The following is a 22,742-nucleotide window of genomic DNA, read 5'->3' on the forward strand; positions in this document are numbered from 1 at the left end:
AATGCTAATCTACCAGTGAACATTTCTTCTGTACAAAAGGAATATTTTACATGTAAGTCCCTCAAACACACTTGCCATCTTTATTCCTCATCTTTTCCTGAAGACACTGCTGTATAAAAAATCCTATGTGGATGCAAACATACACATCTGTCTGCCACAGTGTGAATCAGCCTCTTCTTTCCTGAGTGATCAGCCTGGGAATGGTGATAACACATGCTAAGTTTGTGGTGGTACCTTGACTCTAGGGAAGACTTTGCACAGATGGAAGTGACTTTGCCTCGATGGGCTGTACAGGTTGAGCATCCCTCAGCTGAAATGTTCGGGACCATTAGTGTTTTGGATTTCACATTGTTTCAGATTTTGGAATATTGCTGTCTATATAATGAGATATCTTGGGGATAGGACCCAAGTCTAAATACAAAATTCATTCATGCATCAAATATACCATATACACAAAGGCTGGATGTAGTTTTATATATTTTAAATAATTTGTTGCAGAAAACAAAGTTTTGACAGCATTTTGACTGCCACCAGTCAAAAGATTTTGACTGCAAAAGTCAAAAAACCAGTGTGGAAATTGCCACTTGTGACATCATGTCAGTACTGGAAAAGTTTTGGATTTTGAAGCATATTGGGTTTCAGATTTTCAGATTAGGGATGCTCAGCCTGTCCTAGATGACAATTTATAGCATTTAGAAACTTCCAACCAATTTAAAATTGTACAAGGCTTGGAAATAATAGGGAGACAATTCTTCCATAATAGGCTTTCCCACTTATCAACTGGTGTTAGAAAATGACAGGCTTGCACAAGACTGTCTCAGGGACAGCTTCAAAATGACAAACCCTGCTTGGTAAAATCATCTTCATTTCCTATTAGTCAAAAGGAGTGAAATCTTAATTGGCAAGTGAGGAACTCACTTGAAGAAAGAAAGGAATGATTCTCCTTAGTTGATTTTAGGTTGTAATAAACACCTACTAGAGAGCTATCTAAACAGTAAGTCTGTTGGTTCTGTTCATATAAATACTAAATGCATAGCAAATAACTATATACAATATTTTATTCGAGGCTCCACTGAGCTCATGTCATCAAATATAAACCTAGTATATTTTAATTAAAATGCATTGAAAGTCATTCAATAAATTTATATTAGTATAGCTGAATAAGAATTCTGAAAGCACTATGAAATTTACCTACTTGAATTCTTTCCCAATAGTGACAAATTAGAATAAACATTAATAGTATATTTAATGCATATTAAGACAGATTCATTGATCTTGCAAAACAGATTCAATGATTACGATTGCAGAGGTTGAGCCTGAAACCAAACGTCTAATTCTACACCAAGAAACAAGTTGTTAAATCCAAGACTAAATCAAAATGTCGCCATGATGTACTGATAGCTCAAAATATAATGGAAAAGAATCCCGAATTTGGGTTGTGCTGCAGCTTCATTGAGAGTATTTCTGAATATGCCCTTCCATGCCTTCCAGAGGATTAACTGAGTACGATGAAAACCTTACCGCACCTGCCCAATAATGTCTGCATCCGGGACCTTCTTAGGTCCTCCTTGGAACTGAAGCTTTGAGACCGGTCTGGTTAAATTCTCACCAGAGTAAGTCTCCTGCAGACGTACTTCCAGAGTCTCCAGGAGCCTAACACAGCACAGAGGTCCCTGGGTACTCTAATCCCTTAGCAATTGCTCACCAGAGCCAACCCAGCTGTGTAGGCACCAGAGCAGCCCAGTGACGCTGTCAACGAGGCTTTGATCAAAATTACAGGTTGCCAGGAAAAGAAGAGGACAACTGGCTCAGCGGAAAGGGATGCCACACATAAGCTAAGGTAGATCCAAAACCAAAACCGTGGGGAACCCGACCTGGCCGGAATGAGAGTAAGCGTGAGAGTGGCGGTGCTGGCAGCCGGGTGGTCACGTACCTTTCCTCGCGGTTCTGTCCCACGCACACCCGGCCCCGTGCCTGGGAGTGGGGTTGCTGCAGGAGCGCTGCCGCACCTGGAAGCCGATCCCACAGGTAGTGCTGCAGGGAGACCACGACGTCCAGGGAGTCCAGCCTCCGTTCCTGAGGGAAGGGAAGCAATGCAATCATTAGGTCAGGCAGGCTCAGAGTCCAAGCCCTGTCTGCACCCACAGCCAAATGCCTGTGTTCCCCAGGAGGATCATGCTTGGGGCTGCTGCGGAGAGGGCACAGCAGACACGAAACTGAACGGACTGCACCCTGTGAATCTCAGTTCCTGCGTCTGCAGCCCCAGGCGTCTGGTTTCTAGTTCAAGATAGGAAATTTGAGAATAAACTTTTAAGTGCACTAGAAATAATGGACTATATTAGAAACTATCAAAAAACTTGAGTTATGAAAATATTAAACTAATAAAGAATAAGGTTATTTCACTGACAAGCATTTAGAAATGAATGCCTACACCTCTAGAGTTTATGAGTTTTTTGGACTTGTATTATATCATTTATAATCTATGAAAAGTGCACCTTTGGACAAAATGCTCATCTAAAACTGCCTAAAATGCTTTCTTTTAAAATGTATTAATATCAGTGAAAATCAGTAACTCTCCTGATAGCATTCAAACTGATAAAGAGCGTTGTATTGTTAGAATAATGTTCAAAGCTTTCAAATGAAAGAGTGTTGTATTGTTAGAATAATATTCAAAGCTTTAAAAGGAACTTTATTAAAATTTAAAAGGACATTTACATTCAGATTCTTGGCTATCTTTTAACAAACTGACAGAGACATAAAGAGTGCAAATAAGTGCAAATTGCATATAACTAACTGTGTATTTATGTTATTACACATATACAGTAATGTAGACATATAAAATATGAAATAAAATAGGATGTACTAATTTTTTAAAAGTTTTAAATTATATTGACAGCTCTAGAAATGTATTAGTATTGTATTTTTTCCTCAAAATGCCTGTATTCAGACTGGTTATAATTTAAGTGTCCCCTTAACACTTTGTTCCTGCTATTAAAAAATAGATAGGTTTTTTTAACTTTATGTGTTAAAATATATATTAAATCCACATTCCAAACTTCTAAATAGATGGTCTACTTTGTGCAGAAATTTTTTCACTTCTCCAATCACATATGCATTTCTTTAGATAGTTGTCACCTTCGTCCATAAGATTTACATTTCCTGTGAAAATATTAGCTCACATTAATTCTCATTTTACTTTATGCATTTTCTTTTAAAACATGGAGGTCAACAACTATGCCACTGAAGGTCCTGGTATAAATAATATGTTGAATAATATCATATTAAAATAATTTCAAACAAAATTATTCTGAGAAAATTCTTAGAATATTTCATGTTTTCCTACTTTACTGAAACCTAATGATTTAATAAAATATGTAGTCATAGCTTTATGTGTGATATTATAATAAAATTGCTCTATAATAATTTAACCAAAATTATCACACAATAAGACAAATCTTCCCACATTTCTTATAAAGGTAATCAGCTAGTATCTTATACCCTGCTACCTACAATCTTAAAAATTATCCATGTTATTCACTGAATTATATTTAAAAATTTAAATAGCAGTTTTGGTATAAATAAATTACATTTAACTTGCAAAGTTTCATTATATATGNAATAATGTAAATACTTCTGAGATTTTTGTTGCAACAAAGCTCCCATTGAATAATTCCACATATTGGAGATGTCCCAGATGAAAAATCACTAACTATAAACTTACCATTCACTTAGGGAATCTTTTGGAAAGATCAATTCATTATCTTGTGGCTACCCAGGATTTCTTGAGGGTTGATGGTGTTTAAATAAATATGATATAAATTTATTATTTCTTATGCCTAGTTCTTAGTCTTTTGTATGCTCTCATGGAGATCATAGTCTCCTTCAATCTTGAGTTTAGTCCTCAAATATCCCCATTGTTGGATCAGAATGTTTTTATATTTCTTAGGTGAAGAGACCTTTCATATAACATGGCAGAGACACGTAAGAACCTATTGCTTATGAAGACCACGGAGGAAACTTTAGGTACTTGGATTTTCTGGTTTTCATTAAGCTCCCAGTAGCCCCCTAGAAAGACTATTCAATAGAAAAGCTTACATTTTATAAAAATTTTACATAGTCCCTGTTCTTAGTATCCATCTCTTATTTAAATTCACGGTTTCCCCCATTGAGCAAATGCTAATCTACCAGTGAACATTTCTTCTGTACAAAAGGAATATTTTACATGTAAGTCCCTCAAACACACTTGCCATCTTTATTCCTCATCTTTTCCTGAAGACACTGCTGTATAAAAAATCCTATGTGGATGCAAACATACACATCTGTCTGCCACAGTGTGAATCAGCCTCTTCTTTCCTGAGTGATCAGCCTGGGAATGGTGATAACACATGCTAAGTTTGTGGTGGTACCTTGACTCTAGGGAAGACTTTGCACAGATGGAAGTGACTTTGCCTCGATGGGCTGTACAGGTTGAGCATCCCTCAGCTGAAATGTTCGGGACCATTAGTGTTTTGGATTTCACATTGTTTCAGATTTTGGAATATTGCTGTCTATATAATGAGATATCTTGGGGATAGGACCCAAGTCTAAATACAAAATTCATTCATGCATCAAATATACCATATACACAAAGGCTGGATGTAGTTTTATATATTTTAAATAATTTGTTGCAGAAAACAAAGTTTTGACAGCATTTTGACTGCCACCAGTCAAAAGATTTTGACTGCAAAAGTCAAAAAACCAGTGTGGAAATTGCCACTTGTGACATCATGTCAGTACTGGAAAAGTTTTGGATTTTGAAGCATATTGGGTTTCAGATTTTCAGATTAGGGATGCTCAGCCTGTCCTAGATGACAATTTATAGCATTTAGAAACTTCCAACCAATTTAAAATTGTACAAGGCTTGGAAATAATAGGGAGACAATTCTTCCATAATAGGCTTTCCCACTTATCAACTGGTGTTAGAAAATGACAGGCTTGCACAAGACTGTCTCAGGGACAGCTTCAAAAATGACAAACCCTGCTTGGTAAAAATCATCTTCATTTCCTATTAGTCAAAAGGAGTGAAATCTTAATTGGCAAGTGAGGAACTCACTTGAAGAAAGAAAGGAATGATTCTCCTTAGTTGATTTTAGGTTGTAATAAACACCTACTAGAGAGCTATCTAAACAGTAAGTCTGTTGGTTCTGTTCATATAAATACTAAATGCATAGCAAATAACTATATACAATATTTTTATTCGAGGCTCCACTGAGCTCATGTCATCAAATATAAACCTAGTATATTTTAATTAAAATGCATTGAAAGTCATTCAATAAATTTATATTAGTATAGCTGAATAAGAATTCTGAAAGCACTATGAAATTTACCTACTTGAATTCTTTCCCAATAGTGACAAATTAGAATAAACATTAATAGTATATTTAATGCATATTAAGACAGATTCATTGATCTTGCAAAACAGATTCAATGATTACGATTGCAGAGGTTGAGCCTGAAACCAAACGTCTAATTCTACACCAAGAAACAAGTTGTTAAATCCAAGACTAAATCAAAATGTCGCCATGATGTACTGATAGCTCAAAATATAATGGAAAAGAATCCCGAATTTGGGTTGTGCTGCAGCTTCATTGAGAGTATTTCTGAATATGCCCTTCCATGCCTTCCAGAGGATTAACTGAGTACGATGAAAACCTTACCGCACCTGCCCAATAATGTCTGCATCCGGGACCTTCTTAGGTCCTCCTTGGAACTGAAGCTTTGAGACCGGTCTGGTTAAATTCTCACCAGAGTAAGTCTCCTGCAGACGTACTTCCAGAGTCTCCAGGAGCCTAACACAGCACAGAGGTCCCTGGGTACTCTAATCCCTTAGCAATTGCTCACCAGAGCCAACCCAGCTGTGTAGGCACCAGAGCAGCCCAGTGACGCTGTCAACGAGGCTTTGATCAAAATTACAGGTTGCCAGGAAAAGAAGAGGACAACTGGCTCAGCGGAAAGGGATGCCACACATAAGCTAAGGTAGATCCAAAACCAAAACCGTGGGGAACCCGACCTGGCCGGAATGAGAGTAAGCGTGAGAGTGGCGGTGCTGGCAGCCGGGTGGTCACGTACCTTTCCTCGCGGTTCTGTCCCACGCACACCCGGCCCCCGTGCCTGGGAGTGGGGTTGCTGCAGGAGCGCTGCCGCACCTGGAAGCCGATCCCACAGGTAGTGCTGCAGGGAGACCACGACGTCCAGGGAGTCCAGCCTCCGTTCCTGAGGGAAGGGAAGCAATGCAATCATTAGGTCAGGCAGGCTCAGAGTCCAAGCCCTGTCTGCACCCACAGCCAAATGCCTGTGTTCCCCAGGAGGATCATGCTTGGGGCTGCTGCGGAGAGGGCACAGCAGACACGAAACTGAACGGACTGCACCCTGTGAATCTCAGTTCCTGCGTCTGCAGCCCCCAGGCGTCTGGTTTCTAGTTCAAGATAGGAAATTTGAGAATAAACTTTTAAGTGCACTAGAAATAATGGACTATATTAGAAACTATCAAAAAACTTGAGTTATGAAAATATTAAACTAATAAAGAATAAGGTTATTTCACTGACAAGCATTTAGAAATGAATGCCTACACCTCTAGAGTTTATGAGTTTTTTGGACTTGTATTATATCATTTATAATCTATGAAAAGTGCACCTTTGGACAAAATGCTCATCTAAAACTGCCTAAAATGCTTTCTTTTAAAATGTATTAATATCAGTGAAAATCAGTAACTCTCCTGATAGCATTCAAACTGATAAAGAGCGTTGTATTGTTAGAATAATGTTCAAAGCTTTCAAATGAAAGAGTGTTGTATTGTTAGAATAATATTCAAAGCTTTAAAAGGAACTTTATTAAAAATTTAAAAAGGACATTTACATTCAGATTCTTGGCTATCTTTTAACAAACTGACAGAGACATAAAGAGTGCAAATAAGTGCAAATTGCATATAACTAACTGTGTATTTATGTTATTACACATATACAGTAATGTAGACATATAAAAATATGAAATAAAAATAGGATGTACTAATTTTTTAAAAGTTTTAAATTATATTGACAGCTCTAGAAATGTATTAGTATTGTATTTTTTCCTCAAAATGCCTGTATTCAGACTGGTTATAATTTAAGTGTCCCCCTTAACACTTTGTTCCTGCTATTAAAAAATAGATAGGTTTTTTTAACTTTATGTGTTAAAATATATATTAAATCCACATTCCAAACTTCTAAATAGATGGTCTACTTTGTGCAGAAATTTTTTCACTTCTCCAATCACATATGCATTTCTTTAGATAGTTGTCACCTTCGTCCATAAGATTTACATTTCCTGTGAAAAATATTAGCTCACATTAATTCTCATTTTTACTTTATGCATTTTCTTTTAAAACATGGAGGTCAACAACTATGCCACTGAAGGTCCTGGTATAAATAATATGTTGAATAATATCATATTAAAAATAATTTCAAACAAAAATTATTCTGAGAAAATTCTTAGAATATTTCATGTTTTCCTACTTTACTGAAACCTAATGATTTAATAAAATATGTAGTCATAGCTTTATGTGTGATATTATAATAAAATTGCTCTATAATAATTTAACCAAAATTATCACACAATAAGACAAATCTTCCCACATTTCTTATAAAGGTAATCAGCTAGTATCTTATACCCTGCTACCTACAATCTTAAAAATTATCCATGTTATTCACTGAATTATATTTAAAATTTAAATAGCAGTTTTGGTATAAATAAATTACATTTAACTTGCAAAGTTTCATTATATATGAAAAAAGTTGTTAGATCATGCAGAAAATGGTGCTTTCAAATTTGTTTGGAAACTCTTCATTTCTTAAATCTTTTAGCAAATGTGGATTGACTTTTTTTTTGAGACAGAGTCTTGCTCTGTCGCCAGGCTGGAGTGCAGTGGCACTAACTCAGCTCCCTGCAACCTCCACCTCCCGGGTTCAAGTGATTCTCCTGCCTCAGCCTCCCAAGTAGTTGGGAATACAGGCATGCACCACCATGCCCAGCTAATTTTGTATTTTTAGTAGATTGGTTTTCTTCATGTTGGTCAGGCTGGTTTTGAACTCCCAACTTTGGGTGATCTGCCCACCTCAGCCTCCCAAAGTGTTGGGATTACAGGCATGAGCCACCGGGCCAGGATACAAATGTGGAATTTTATGACATATTCCATTTACAATATATGGAACATGTTTGTATATAGGGTAGTAAGTAAATAAAAGTGTATATAAGTAATAGGAAAAGAATATCTGAGGAAAGAAGTGAACGCAGCTTTACATGTATATGTCTGTTACCCAGACCTGAGTTTCAATACTTCTAAATGCTGCTTAGAGGCAGACATAGTTACCAAACAAGTCACATAAAGTAAACAGACATCAGGAGGGGGGTCACTTTCATGATTATTAGTACAAAGCTATCCACTCATGCTTTTGAAGCCTCATTCAAACTAGTTCACTTACTAGATTTTTAATCTTAAAATAAGTACTAGTTGCACTGCAGCTCTGCTTAGAAAATAACTTTCCAACTAGAGCAAGAACTGAAGACATACCAATAAATAAGTTATAGCAATTCATTTGATAGTCTTATTTTTCCATTAAACAATATGAGCAAAGAGTATTAGCTACTTGTTGTCATCATCAAACAACAGCACTTTGATAGCTTTTGTAAGTTTCAGACAGGCATCTGTGGAAATCATTTCATTTAATACAAAGCATACAGTACATAATACAATGTTGATATGTCTGTGTCCTCTGTAATACAAAACACAAAACAAAACAAAACAAAAAACCCTAATCTCTGTGGCCCTGATTCGTTCCTTTCATCTTGGTGGTGAGAAAAATGTGAGCAGAGGGCAAAGTCCACCTTTTGCTCCCACACTTTACTTTCCTGGCCCGCTTCCTCTTAGGCATGCGTGACTGCATGACCTGGGCTCTCCTATAATTTGATCACCCAATCTGATGTCCACTGTTAGTGACTTCATGAACAATTGTCCCAGAGACTTTTTTCTTTTTTTTTCATTCTAAGTGGGCTCATGGAAAGCAGATAATATGTTTAAAAAATGCTGCCAATTAATGAACAAGTGACAAAGGAGCATAAAGACTGATCTCAGAAGTGTTCCTGATACTTGCTTTAAAATTTCTCTGTGATCATGGTGTTATAGGTGCAAGGGATGGAGAGCAAATAGAATATAGTTGTAAAAAATAAAAATAAAACAAACACCACCACAATAAGCGGAAGCAACAGGAAAGCTATTCAGTAGGTTATGTTATTTAAACTGGCCTCTTGATTACCCAGTGCCTAATGTTAGCTGAGGTGAGAGGTGAGGTGCTCTGAGTTCCGATATCCTACAGAGTAGAGCAAGTTGATCAAGGACTTGGCTTCTTCTGCCTCCTAACCTAGAGTTATTATGTCCTACCCCTAATGGACTATTAGTTGACGTATTCCAGGAAAAGATTATTAAATAACATGGAAGTTTTCCTTAAACAAAGTCAATCATATTGTTCAAATTATAAATACTTTTCCTAATCTAATGAAGAGTATGTGAATAGGTGTAGATCTGTAATCCAGTTTGTAGTTTAAAATCTCCTTCCAAAAATCATGTAATTTTTAAATGGTGATTGTCCATGGTATTTCACCACAGTTCTCTCCAAAAGGGAGTTATGTTATGATGTCCCAAATTCCTCGAGAGTCTGAGTTTAATACACAGCAGCACAACTGGCATGTTCTGAGGGGCACACCTGGAACAGTTGGCGATCTCCATGCTAGGGCCTTCACACTGCCAGCCACCACACTGCGGGGCCGGGCTGTCGCAGGAGCGGGTTCGACAGAGGCAGGATCCCACTGCACTTCCATCCGTGTGCGTGCAAGGTGTCCACGGAGACCACATGCCAAAGTGTCCATCCACGGTGAGATTCCTGGTCTAGGAAGCAAAACCAAGTACAGGTGTCAGAAAAGGTTCAAGCTGAACACATACTACAGTAAAAATTAAAAATCCCTCATAAGACAATCAAAACTCCTTTAGTTATTTTTTTGTTGTTGTTGCAATTAGAAAAAGATTGCACGAGGGAGTATTTCAATGCAAAGCCGCAGAGGTCATTGCTGGAGATGGTGAGGAAGAAGCAGGGAGGGAGGCAGAGGGAAGGGAGAGGCAGAAAAGGAGAAGAAAAAGAAGAGAAAGATGAAGAAGAAGAAGGAAAAGGAGAAGGGGGAGGAGAAGGAAAGGAAGGAAAAGGAAAGAAAAGAGAAGGAGAAGAATGATGGGAGAAGGAGGGCTGAGAAGAGAGGAGGAGGAGTGAAGGATACTAGTAACTTGGCAATCAAGTTAGGGCCAAATTGTCCACTAATTTGGAAAATTCAAAACTAAGAGGAACTGGAGTGAAAAATCACAGCTGCACAACCCCATTTCATGTTTATGTGCCTTTAAAAACTGAAAGCTTAGTAACATTTATCATTAAAGACTTGGTTTGGCTCTCAAACTGAAAGCATTCAATTCAGGACATATTTAAAGAGCATCTACTAAGCAGCTGCAGCACTTCTCTTTGTTAAGCATATCCCAGTCAAACCTGTGTTCTGATCGACTTCTAAGAGCTTATGGGCCAGTGAGAAAGAGCTAGACACGTAATTGTTACCTCATGTAGAATCCGACGATGGATTCACAAATGGGGGCCATGGGAGCAGAGGAGAGAACACCCAACAGGCTCACGGGGTCTGGGAAGAGCAACGAGGGGCCTGTGTTGAGTCTTAAAGAGTGAAGAAAGAGCCAAGTAGAGGGGCTGTCAAGGGCTGGCAAGGGTGAGGGCAGAGGAATGAGGCTGCCAAATGGGAAGGGTACATGGGCATTCTCTGTCAGTGTGGGGTGAGCTGGTGGTTCAAGGGGAGCAACACCAAGGACTGAGGAGGAGCTCAGGGCAGGGACCTCATGGGGAGGGGTCAGGGAGCCCCCAAGCTTGCTGGTGTGGCACCTCTGAAGGCATTCAAGGGGAGGGCATGGCATTGCTGGGACATGCATGACCAGCTCTGGTGTGGCAGAGGCACCAGCGTGTACCTGGCTCATTGAAGAAGGGACGGCTTCCTGCCAAATCCGATAAGCAAATCTGCTCAGGAGGTGGCAGTGCCGCTGGGAGGAGAGACTCATGCGGCACAGCCTCACATCACATGCCCAGAAACCAGCTAATGGATCTCTCCTCAGAAAGGCAATGGGAAGACGGTCTAAAACTCCTGTTTTGGTTGTTGTTGTTTTTGAGATAGAATCTTGCTCTGTTACCCAGGCTGGAGTGCAGTGGTGTGATCTTTGGCTCACTGCAAACTCCACCTCCCAGGTTCAAACGATTCTCGTGTCTCAGCCTCCCGAGTAGCTAGGACTACAGGCACCCGCCACCACACCAGCTAATTTTTATATTTTTAGTAGAGACAGGGTTTCACCATGTTGGCCGGGCTGGTCTCGAACTCCTGACCTCAAATGATCAGCTCTCCTTGGCCAATCAAAGTGCTGAGATTACAGGCATGAGCCACTGTGCACAGCCTCCAAACTTCCTAATATTAATATGGAAACTTAAGCATCCCTGAGAAAATCTGACCGAGGAAGAGCTTTGGTGATGAGTGAACCGCATGCTTTCACCTTGCCCTCTGTGACCGGCTGCACCCCTCCTCCTCTGCCAGAGTTCTCTTCCAGAACCATCTATTACCTTCAGAAAGACTCATCATCCTCACAAGAAACAAGTCACAGGAAACAATTCTATGTAGCATACAGTTCATTCTCTTTGGGTTACACACTATACCCACACTTCGCCATTTCAGAATAATGCCGACACCATATTTTGTGGGTAAAAATATAGGTAAACGTTACTTTTGATTCATCATTGCCCCAAATGCAATAGGATCTAAACATGAAAAGTGTTCGTTGTCTTTGACATAACGGGTTGGCCAAATTCAATTGCTATACTTATGACTATCCCTCCTTTCTAACCAACCCTCTAACATTTTCTATCCAGTAAGGTGGATGGGATTGGGAATTTCCCCCCATACCTGGCTATTTATGTAAGAAACTGTGACAAAAGGGATGGAATGGAGCTGCACCATCTGTTAGAGCAATTCTTTTCTTTTTTTAAATTTTACTTTAAGTTCTGGGATACATGTGCAAAGCCTGCATGTTTGTTACATAGGTAGATACGTGTCATGGTGGTTTGCTCATCATCTAGGTTTTAAAGTCCACATGCATTAGGTATTTGTCCTAATGCTCTCCTTCCCCTTTCCCTCACCCTCCGACAGGTCCCATTGTGTGATGTTCACCTCCCTGTGCCCATGTGTTCTCATTGTTCAACTCCCATTTATGAGTAAGAACATGCAATATTTGGTTTTCTGTTAGAGCAATTCTAAGTGATAAGCTGGATCCTACTCAAGAGGAAAACATCCCTATTTCCAAGGTCCTGGTGGCCTCCCTGTTGGCTTAGATGAAAAGACAGCATCTACTCTGATCATAAGGTTCCCTGAAGACCATAGTGTTTTCTTGGAGAAACCAAGCCTTGCATGACAACGTGACTCAAGCCACTAACATAGCAGATTCGGTTGTTAAAGAGGCAAAGACCCTACCATTTGGGAGTTTCAACATTCTCCTTTCACCTCTTTATCAGCCCTCCCTCTTGTCTTCAGCCAAAGGACTCCTGTGTCAGTGGATAAGAGGTGGACAGTCAGTTTCAAACGCAGTTTCTATGAGCAAACACAGTTCCTATGCTAGCACATCCTCGCTGCTTTAACATCCAGACTCCTGCTTGCTGTGCAAACATTGCTGGTATTGTTTTGACTATAAAAAGCACAAGTCTCTTGTTCACGGAGCCAGCCTCAAGCAATAACGTGGTCAGACAGACAGAATATTTGCGTCATAGTTACACAATATATAGGTCTGTACTATTTTGACTCTTCACAGTGTGGGCTCAGTTAAGAAACCTTCCAGGGCTGCTGAAGGCCCCAGAGAACACCACCACGGGAGCTGTGACCATCCTAAGCCTGCAGGTGTGAGCGAGGACAGGGTGGCTGGAGCCATCCTTGGTTGAAGGGGGTAAGGGAACGATACTCTAGTCTCATTCCTCTTGCCTATGCCTCTCATTACGTGAGCCCAAGATCACAAGACAACAAGGGAGAGAGGACCGGACATTGGATGTAAGGAAGGTCAGACCCTTGGGGCAGAGAGTGAGTGGGGAGGGAGACTCTCTGAGAGGTTCTCTGGGACAACTGGTCATCCTTTGCCTCACTTCTTCTCTATGAAACTGTAACAACTCCAATAGTTCATCTTGCCTCCACTCAGAAAGCCAAATGCACTGGGAACAACAGGAATGACAGGAAAGAAAGAGCTGAATTATTATAGGGCCAGGCAAGTGAGGAGAACAGAAAGAAACTCCTCAAGCCTGGCTCCCTGAGAATTGAGAGACCAGGGTTTTTTGACAGTACTTTGGCAGGCCAGGGCTGGGGAACCAAAACAGTTAATTAAATCACAGGGGTGTTAAAACTGCCTTCAGGCAGCTGAGTCAGTTCCTGAGAGGGGGTCACAGGACTATCCAGCAGCTTTTGGTCAGCTGAAGTGCTAAATCTGAAAAATATCTCAAAGACCACTTCTTAGGTTTCACAATTGCAATGTTATCTATAGGGGTAGTTAGAGACGCTATGAATCTTGTGACCCCTGGTTACCTGAATCTGCAGTAAACAGCTTAAAGAAAAACAGGCCAAGTGTCAGCAGGTCATTGTTTATACCTATTCTTCAGCAAAGTTCAAGCCCTTATCATTGTGAATACAGATTCAATCTCTGAATAAGAGGACAGGGAGGTAAGTTTTCCTCGCCTCAAAATTTAACCATAAACTAAATTCCTCTCATAGTTATCTTGGCGTTGGCCTCTGTGTTATTATATGCAAAACAAGAATACATAAAACAATTTAGCCTGCGATGTTAGAAGCAAGATGGAATCAGTCACACTAGAATTCGCTCATCACTTCTAATTCTGCAAAGGCTGTTTCAAAGGCGTGAGGGGTCATGCAGGTTGGGATGCTGTGGAGGTCAAAGTAGTTCTATCTTGGATGCTAATCCCCCATGCTGACCTCTGATTAACCCCAGTTCTGGGAATGCCTCTAAGATTTCCAGTTTACCTATTGTTCCTTGTGTAAGAGCATGTACTTAATGCAAACACTACCCTTCAGCAAATTCCTAGGCATTTCCTCTGAAGCACATATACCCTTTCCCTATGGCACATAAGCCCTGGGAATAATCCACGGAGCTCTACCGGTCTTGCAGCTGCCCAAGAGCCTATTTCTCTCTGTAAGTTCCCAATAAACTCACCCTATACCAACAAACTGAATTTGTCTGCCTCACTCTTGGGTTTCTTGAGTCCTTCTGTGTTTGGGGGTTTATTTGCACATACGTCCCTTTCACGAAGCAGATGCATTTGTGATTTTTTTTTGAATGTTTATAAATCTCCCTAGTATTAATCGGAAACATCTGAGATGGCAGAATTGGGACAGATTAGAGAATCTGAGGCAAAGAAGAGTCTTTCTAAGCCCCTTTAGTCGCCATTTTCTCATCTAAAATACAAACGGAATGAGCAGGAAGGTTCCTAGGATCTCCTTAGCTCTAAGAGGTCATGAGGAAATCCTAAACTCATGATGATATAGATGATAGAAATATCTAAGACTGTGAGGCCAGAAGGAAATACAATATGATGGTGACAATGGAATGAAGATGGAAGCACAAATCACTCATAGTTCCAGTCCACGTGCTTCCTTAAAATAATCTCCTGTCCTGGAGGGAACCTGAGAATTTCCATTTTTCCAAAGAGGCTAAGGTAGGGACACCAGCCAAGGTAATGGATTTTTATGAAGAAAGTACTTTGGAAAAAAGAGGATTTGCATTCATTATGGGAATTATTCCTCACCATTGTGAGGTGAAGCAGAGGGAGTAGGAATCTATGGTGAGTTGGGCTAGTACCACCGGCCATGCTTCTGAACCTCAAACAGGACATATCTGAGGTCAGGGTTGAATCCTGACTAGGCTATAAGCCAATCATGGCAACCCCCTCAGTTGGGTCAGTGCTGGGTCTAGAAACTGACATGTGACCCCGTTCTGGCCAATGAGACTCAAGAGGACACTGCAAGAGGTTTCTAGAAACTATTTTCTTTCAAATGAAGAGGAGGAAGGTTTCTCTGCTCCTTCTCTTCCTTTCTGCTTTGGACATGGTTATGTGTGAATATGATACTTGGCAATCCTGCTGCCATCTTGTGAGCAAAAGGAGAAAGGCTAGGGAATCAAAGACTTGATCATCTGCTGTCCTCCCTGAACTGGGCAGCAGAATCAGCCCCTCACGATGCACCACAGGGTGAAAATAGTCCTTTATCAGACCCTATTCACAGGAAGTTTAATTACCATTAGGCATATGCAATCTATCTGATTTAATATCTTTATGCTATTTTTATAGGAAAATTAAACTAAGATTCAAATGAATTTGATAACATCCCAAAGATTCCCTAGCTAGTTATTTGGAAGATGTAATTTGAAGCACTGGTCTTCCTTTTTCCCACTGCCCCAGAGTTTTTCCACATCAGGATTATTGACATTTGGATTGGATAATTTGTTGTAGGGGCTGCCCTGTGCATAACAGGATGTTTAGTGACACCCCTGGCCTCCACTCACTGGATGCCAGTGCCCTTCCACCCCCAGATGTGACAACCCAAAATGTCTCCAGACATTGCTAAATGTCCCTCGGGGCAACATTTTCTTGACTGAGAACCACTGCACCAGACATTCTTTGTTCGTTTTCTTTTGGTCTAGCATGAGTTAGTAGGGTCTTAAGCAAAGAGATGCTATAAATGTTCTTTTTCCAAATATATGAATCAGCAAAAGAGGAGCTTATAAGAAAGGCACAGGAAAAGAGAGGAAGAACTTGAAATAAGTGATGGCTAATGAAAGAATGAAGAGGAAAGGGCAAATAAAACAGAGCAGAAACAGTTACCAAACACTGGAAAGAAAAGGAACTGCACTGGGCAAATCAAAGTGACAGCAACAGCAATTGCGCTTCAACAGGATGAAAATGTGAGATTCAGTTTCTGGCCATGGCTGGAGTAGTTGAAGACTTTAAGTGTAGCGTTTTCAATCCAGGATCACTGTAGTCAGTTCTACTACATTTCAGAACGAGAACTTGCAATCCTTAGAAAAGTACATGGGTGTTTGGGTGCAGGTTCTCTGTGTTGCATTTAAGTACTTGCTCATTTTGACCCTGAGTATATTCGTTTAAGAATCTGCCTAGAAAGCAGATCCATGAATAACAATGTAAGTTCTGTGGCTTTACTTTTTCAAATGAATAGGTATTTTTATATTTTCTTAGGCTTCCTTAAACAGACATCAGACATATATCCAGAATAAATTATCTGTAGTTGCGCTATCTTCTAGATTTCTGTAATGCAACTTTCTGTTAGGAGTATGTGTATTATACTATTTAATATTAAACATTAGACCTTAGTAAGACATACACCATTAGTGGTAGTTTCGTGTATGCCAGGCACTGTGCTTTACAGGTATTAACTCCTTGAATCTTTAACACATCCCTAGCAACTACAGCCCATTTTACAGATTTGAAATGGGCTGAGATAGGATAAGTAAGTTGTTCAAAGTCACTCTGGTTGTCGAGACCATCCTGGCGAACACGGTGAAACCCCGTCTCTACTAAAAATACAAAAAAATTAGCCGGGCCTGGTGGCGGGCGCCTGTAGTCCCAGCTTCTAGGGAGGCTGAGGCAGGAGAATGGCGTGAACCTGGGAGGTGGCGGAGCTTGCAGTGACCGGAGATCGCGCCACTGCACTCCAGCCTGGGCAACAGAGCAAGACTCCATCGCAAAAAAAAAAGGTCACTCTGGTTGTAAAAGACCCAAGAATCAAACAAGCTAGTCCAGAGCCTGTGATCTCAACCAGTTCATTCTGTAAAGTGATTTGTAGATCCTTCTTTGGTGAGAGTCTCAAAGAAATGAGCTTCAAGTAATTTTACCCCCAATTCTGTAATAGCAAATTTCCCTTCAACTAGGAAATAGCAGGTTTCCAAGTGCCAGCTAAGGAAGATGCAATTTTTGTTACCAAGCACGATCTACAATCCTATATTTCATTTGTTCATGTCCATTTCATTAATTTCAACTGACCAAGGATATAGATGCATTTGGTGAGTGCAGAGGTCCCTGGAGCATATCTTTGGATTCTTACTGTATTCCAACCACTATTGTTTCATGACTTAATTGAAGTCTTATTTTTCTATTCTGATATTTTTTCAAAAGTTAAAAAAAAAACTTCCTTTTTTAAATTTTCAGGTAAATTTTGCAACAGAATATAACAAACCAGAATGTTAGATATGCTCCCTGGGAAACCTTGTCTCATGCTAGGATATCAACTAAGCATCATCCCTAAGCCTATCTCTGCAAATGAGTTACACAGGAAACACAGTGCCTCTAAAAAGAACTAACCTGAAGCGATGTGCAGCCTCTGATAGGATGGGTGAACTAGGGAAATAGTTATCTAATACCTCTGAGCCCCACCTCTTCCATTTACAAAATGGAAGCAAAAATGTCCGTCCCTGGGGATCACAGTGAACATTAAATGAGACAATCCATTGAAAGTTGCCTCACATGGCACTGAGCACATATTCTAGACACACAAGTAAACCTTCATTCTCTTTTCTTCCTCTTATATCAAGATTCTATCACAAATTCAGAAATAATCTCTCACCTGCTTTCTAAGCATCAGTTGCCTCTGCTTTAGGAAGATGTTGAGAGCTTAGAAGGGCATTATCCCGAAGATTAGGGATAATGTCAAAAATATTCAATTTAAATCCTGGTTTCTTTCCCAGTGCAGTTTTGATACATTTGATAAATCCTTTAGACCATAGTCTATGGTACTGCCATCTAAAAGAGGGCTCTGGGCTTCATCATTGCTAAAATCCCCTTTTATTCTAAAGAGACTAACTACATAATGGCATTGAGAAGAATCCTGTTATTAGGAGACCCCTAGGTGTATACTTGGTCTTTCTATTTTTTAGTTATTACATTATGTATAGCCCATTTTGCTTTGCTGGAAAGGAATACCTGAGGCTGGGTAATTTATAAAGAAAAGAGGTTTGTTTTAGTCACAGTTTTGCAGACTGGCCAAGAAGCACAGTGTTGGCATCTGCCTCTGGTGAGGGTCCCATAAAGCTTACAATTAGGGCAGAAGGTGAAACGGGAGCAGATGTATCACGTAGTGAGAGAGACAGTGAGAGATGCCAGGGTCTTTAAAACAACCAACTCTCGTGTGAACAATAGAGAAGAACGCAGTCATTACTGCAGAGAGGGAATCCAGCCATTCATGAGAGATTCGCCCCCATGACCCAAACACCTCCCACCAGGTCCCAACTCCAACACTGGGGATCACATTTCAACATGAAGTTTCTGGGGAGTGAACTACAATACATGATGCATTTTGGAATAAGGACTCATTACATCATATGGTACCCTGGTCATCATGTATCCACAAAGGATGTGGATGGTATTCATGCATAAATAAAGCCCAAGTAGATTCCTAAGACTATGCTACCCTTGTTAAACAACATTATGATTTATGCAGGACATATATATTATTCTAATCAGTCTAGATATGCCAATTTAGATTTTACTGATGCACTTCAAATCTCTTAAACTGAGAGTAATGTTTTCAATTAAAATTTTATAAGCAAACAGAACATTAATCAATATGTCAGTAAACTATTGCCCTGTCATCTGGACTACAAAAACCCATAAACATTTTTAAATAGGGATCTCTCTGTAGAAAATAAGTCTTCTTTAAGTCCCTAATTCCCTAGAAAGGTTTCTTGTGGGTCCCTTATCCAATTCAAACTCTCTGGGTAGCAGAGGATCTAAGCCACTGCCATGGCCTGAATGTACTCCTTCCAAATTCAGGTGTTGCCAGTGTGATACTATTAAGAAGTAGAATCTTGAAGAGGTGATTAGGCCAGGAGGGCTCCTACCTCAGGAATGGATTGGGTACCCTTATAAATAGTTGTGACAAAGAAAGTTGGCTCTCTCTTGCCCTCCTACCTTCTTCCAGGTGGGACACAGCAAGAAGCCCCTCACCAGACTAAGTAGCAGTATCTTGATCTTAGACTTACCAGCTTTCAAGAAGGTGTGAAATAAATTTCTGTCCAATTTAAATCATTCGGCCTTAGGTATTCTGTTGTAGCAACATAAATGGTCTAAGACAGTCATAAGTCACAGCCACTGCATGAGGTTTGACTAGAACACTAACTTTGGGAAAGTCAGTTGTGCTATGTCATTGATCCAAGGTTTGTGAAGGTTTACTTTGGAGAGTTACACACAAGAGGGTCTGAGGGTGACTCACCATCAACAACATTCCTATAACTCTTACTGCACTCAATGTAACAGGATCTCCTGTCTTTCATTATGCAGCTTGCACTTTTACATGAGGTATAAGATATTTGGTCTCACTCAAAAACCCCTCAGCTTATAAAGCTTAATTTCCTTTGGATAGAGATACATACCTCTATAATCTATATATGTAGAGGTAGGTAAAAGTGTTGACTGATTGCAAACTTCCCTCTGCTTTTTTGTATTTTACCGTCTCTAAAATAAACTGGTATCTTACAATCCATGAGAGAATTTTTTGTTGTTGTTTCTTAGCAACATATAAAGCAGTGGTACACATCACAACCAGTGGCATATCAGAAATGATTATATATGATAGATTTGCCCAATAAATTTAAACCCTTGTTCCATTTCAGTTAAAAAATAACACGGAAGAAAATTACATTTCAATCTTTTTTTAATACCTCTCCAAGTTAATACTGCTCTATATTAATGCAAATCATTTACATCTAGGTCATCTCCTTCTAAGAGATAGATTTTTCGAAAGAGATGTACAGTTAGATAATATGAATTTCTCGTTTTCAAAATGGTAGCCTATACAACTCAGAAATATATATGGTTTCCTTTCCTGTGTTTTGCTCAAAATGACATAATTTATTGTCTTTTGTTGCCTTCTTTGTATATGCTTATCTGAATTGTATCTTGATATGTGATACAATACATTGTGTGGGATGACAGGGATAGTTTTATGTAATTAAATACTCTGTCATCAGAAGAAACAGACCTTGTAATGAGTGTTTTACTGACTGAGAGCCAGATATCACATCTAAGCTTTATTTTTGAAAGCAGAGATGGTAGAGGAGGCAGCCTTGACACCATGACAGATCCTTGTTACCTTCTGACCTTACATGTTAAAAACTCAAGTAAAGTCAGACGGCAACAAGGACCTCAGGTTCTCCCAGTAGCAGGAAACAACTTTAGTGACCACCCTCTCTTCAAGTCTTCAATATTAAATCCTTCCTTTTTGTTCTTTTTTTTTTTTTTTTTTTTTTTTAGACAAGTCTTGTTCTATTGTCCAGGCTGGAGTGCAGTGGTGATACGCTTTGACGCCATGTCCCCACCTAAATCTCATCTCAAACTGTAATCCCCACATGTCAAGGGAAGAACCTAGTTTGAATCATGGGGGTGGTTTCCCCCATTCCGTTTTCCTGATAGTAAGGGAGTTCTCACGAGATCTGATGGTTTAAAAGTGAGTTTCTCCTGAACTCTCTCTCCTGCTGACTTGTGAAGAAGGTGCGTGCTTGCTTCTTCTTCACTTTCTGCCATGGTTGTAAGTTTCCTGAGGCCTCCCCAGCCATGCAGAACTGTAAGTCAATTAAATCTCTATCCCTTATAAATGACTCAGCCTAGGTATTTCTTTATAGAAGTGTGAAAGCAGACTAACACAAGTGGCATGATCTTGGTTCACTACAGCCTCAAACTCCTAGGCTCAAGCAATCCTCCCATATCAGCCACCGAGTAGCTGGAGCTACACATATGCACCATCATTCCTAATTAAATTATTTTACTTTTCTGTGGAGTTAGGGCCTCACTATGTTGCCCAGGCTGGTCTCAAACTCTTGGCTTCAAGCAATCCTCATGTCTCAGCCTCCTAAAGTGCTGGGTTTACAGGCATGAGCCACTGTGCCCACCCAACTCTCCATTTAATGACTAAAGACATATACAAGACATACATTCATCATAAAGCAAGTGTGTGGGTGTGTACTTCTAGTCCATGAACTCCAGCCCACAAACACTAGAGCATGGAGGGAAAGGCCTCTCTAGTTTGAGGGTCCTATGGGGACACGCTGCCTGCTGGGAAGCTCTCATCACAGATACTAATAATTACATAATTAGTATTTCTCAGATATATGCTAAAACAACTCTGGGTCCTAGACAGTGACCTTATTACTTAAGAAACAAAGCTATTATCTTAAGCCTTTTTTACAATAAAAAATGCAAGATCAAAGATCTACAAGAAGATTTGCTGATCTTCTAAAGTGTATGTCTGTACTTTGGAACCACATTTCAGGTATTAAACATTATGTTTTATCAAGCCGCAAAGAATGAAAGGTGAACACCCTTATGCTCTTAGTATTTTTCAGAAATAGGAAGGGATTAAGAACAAACAATGGCATTTTTCTAACCATTTTAAAGGGACTTTGCAGAAAAATTGGATTCTAAAATAATAGATCTGAAGTTAAATAGTCACAAGGACTCACAACTAATCCTACTAGGAAGCTCTTCAGAGCCTAGATGTGGTGATGCACACACTGTTACAGCGAAGGCCCCTTGATTCAGTGCCAACATTTGGGAAGTGACAATGGTTTGAATAGCCCCAGACTTCCTTGCTTCATCCCGTCTGGCTTTCCGAATTTCAAGCTGAATAACTGGCTTCATGAATATGTGGCTGAGATAACAGAAAGGGTAGGTTCTTTGGTGGGAAACAGGCTGAGGGTTGTGATGCCTTAGAAGTTCTAAAGCATGGAAGAAACAGCAAGGAGTTCACACACTGAATGTGCCACACCTCTGTCTTGCAGAGATACCACAGAACTGGTGGGCAGAGATTAGCAGTTTTGTGAAAGCAACATGACTTATGACTTTTCCATTATGTGGAAGTTAATAGTTGTTGTTCACATTCTATGAGACAACATAAGAGAATTTGAGATGACTGGACAAAATGTTCTATAGACCAAAAATCCTCCACAAACAAACAAAAAAAAGCAAAAAATATTCTAAATACTAGTTCCTGTAAATGTGGACCCAAACAAATACATTAGCAAAGGAAACCATGCAATGTGCTTTTCTTGGATTCAGTCTGGCTCTCAATACAGGTGAGTTTCACCTCACTCCGCAGTCTTATATGGGAACGCACAGTAGGCTGTCTCTTCCAGACCTTCCTGTGACCTCGAACAGGATCTACGGGTTGGCCCCACATGAAGGTGACAATAATATCCTTTAGTTATTCTTTTCTCATCTTTCCTTATGTCACCCTCTGGAATTATATCTCCCAAAAGAAATTTATGGATGTGGAAGTTCCTGTTTTATTAGTGCTCTAAGGGGCAAAATAGTCCACACCAAACTCTGGAGGGGGAAAAAAAAATCCAAGAATAAAACAGAAACCATAAACTCCATTATCAAATCAACACAGTTTTCTCTGAAGACATTTCTCTTCAAACAGGCAAAAAGCCTGTAACAGCATTCCATGTGGCCCTGTGCAAGCAAAGAGTCAAGTGATCTGAGAGAGCACAGACTGGGTTTGCAAAAAAGGTTCTCATATGAAAAGGTGCAGAC

General features: G+C 39.8%; 1 protein-coding gene across 1 annotated transcript in view; it reads right to left on the minus strand.

Moving 5' to 3' along the window:
• Window positions 1–22,742, minus strand: part of SEMA5A (semaphorin 5A) — a gene marked incomplete at its 3' end in the record, with an annotated part of 517,268 nt that overhangs the window by 76,024 nt on the left and 418,502 nt on the right. The window contains exons 14-15 of the mRNA XM_017863400.1: window positions 9,774–9,955; window positions 6,109–6,252 (exon numbers count right to left, since the gene is read on the minus strand). Coding sequence (XP_017718889.1) covers window positions 6,109–6,252; window positions 9,774–9,955 — 326 coding nt within the window. The remainder of the gene's footprint in view (window positions 1–6,108; window positions 6,253–9,773; window positions 9,956–22,742) is intronic.

The sequence above is a fragment of the Rhinopithecus bieti genome, unplaced genomic scaffold, assembly GCF_001698545.2.
Source record: "Rhinopithecus bieti isolate Rb0 unplaced genomic scaffold, ASM169854v2 scaffold_70290, whole genome shotgun sequence".
Classification (NCBI taxonomy): Eukaryota; Metazoa; Chordata; class Mammalia; order Primates; family Cercopithecidae; genus Rhinopithecus; species Rhinopithecus bieti.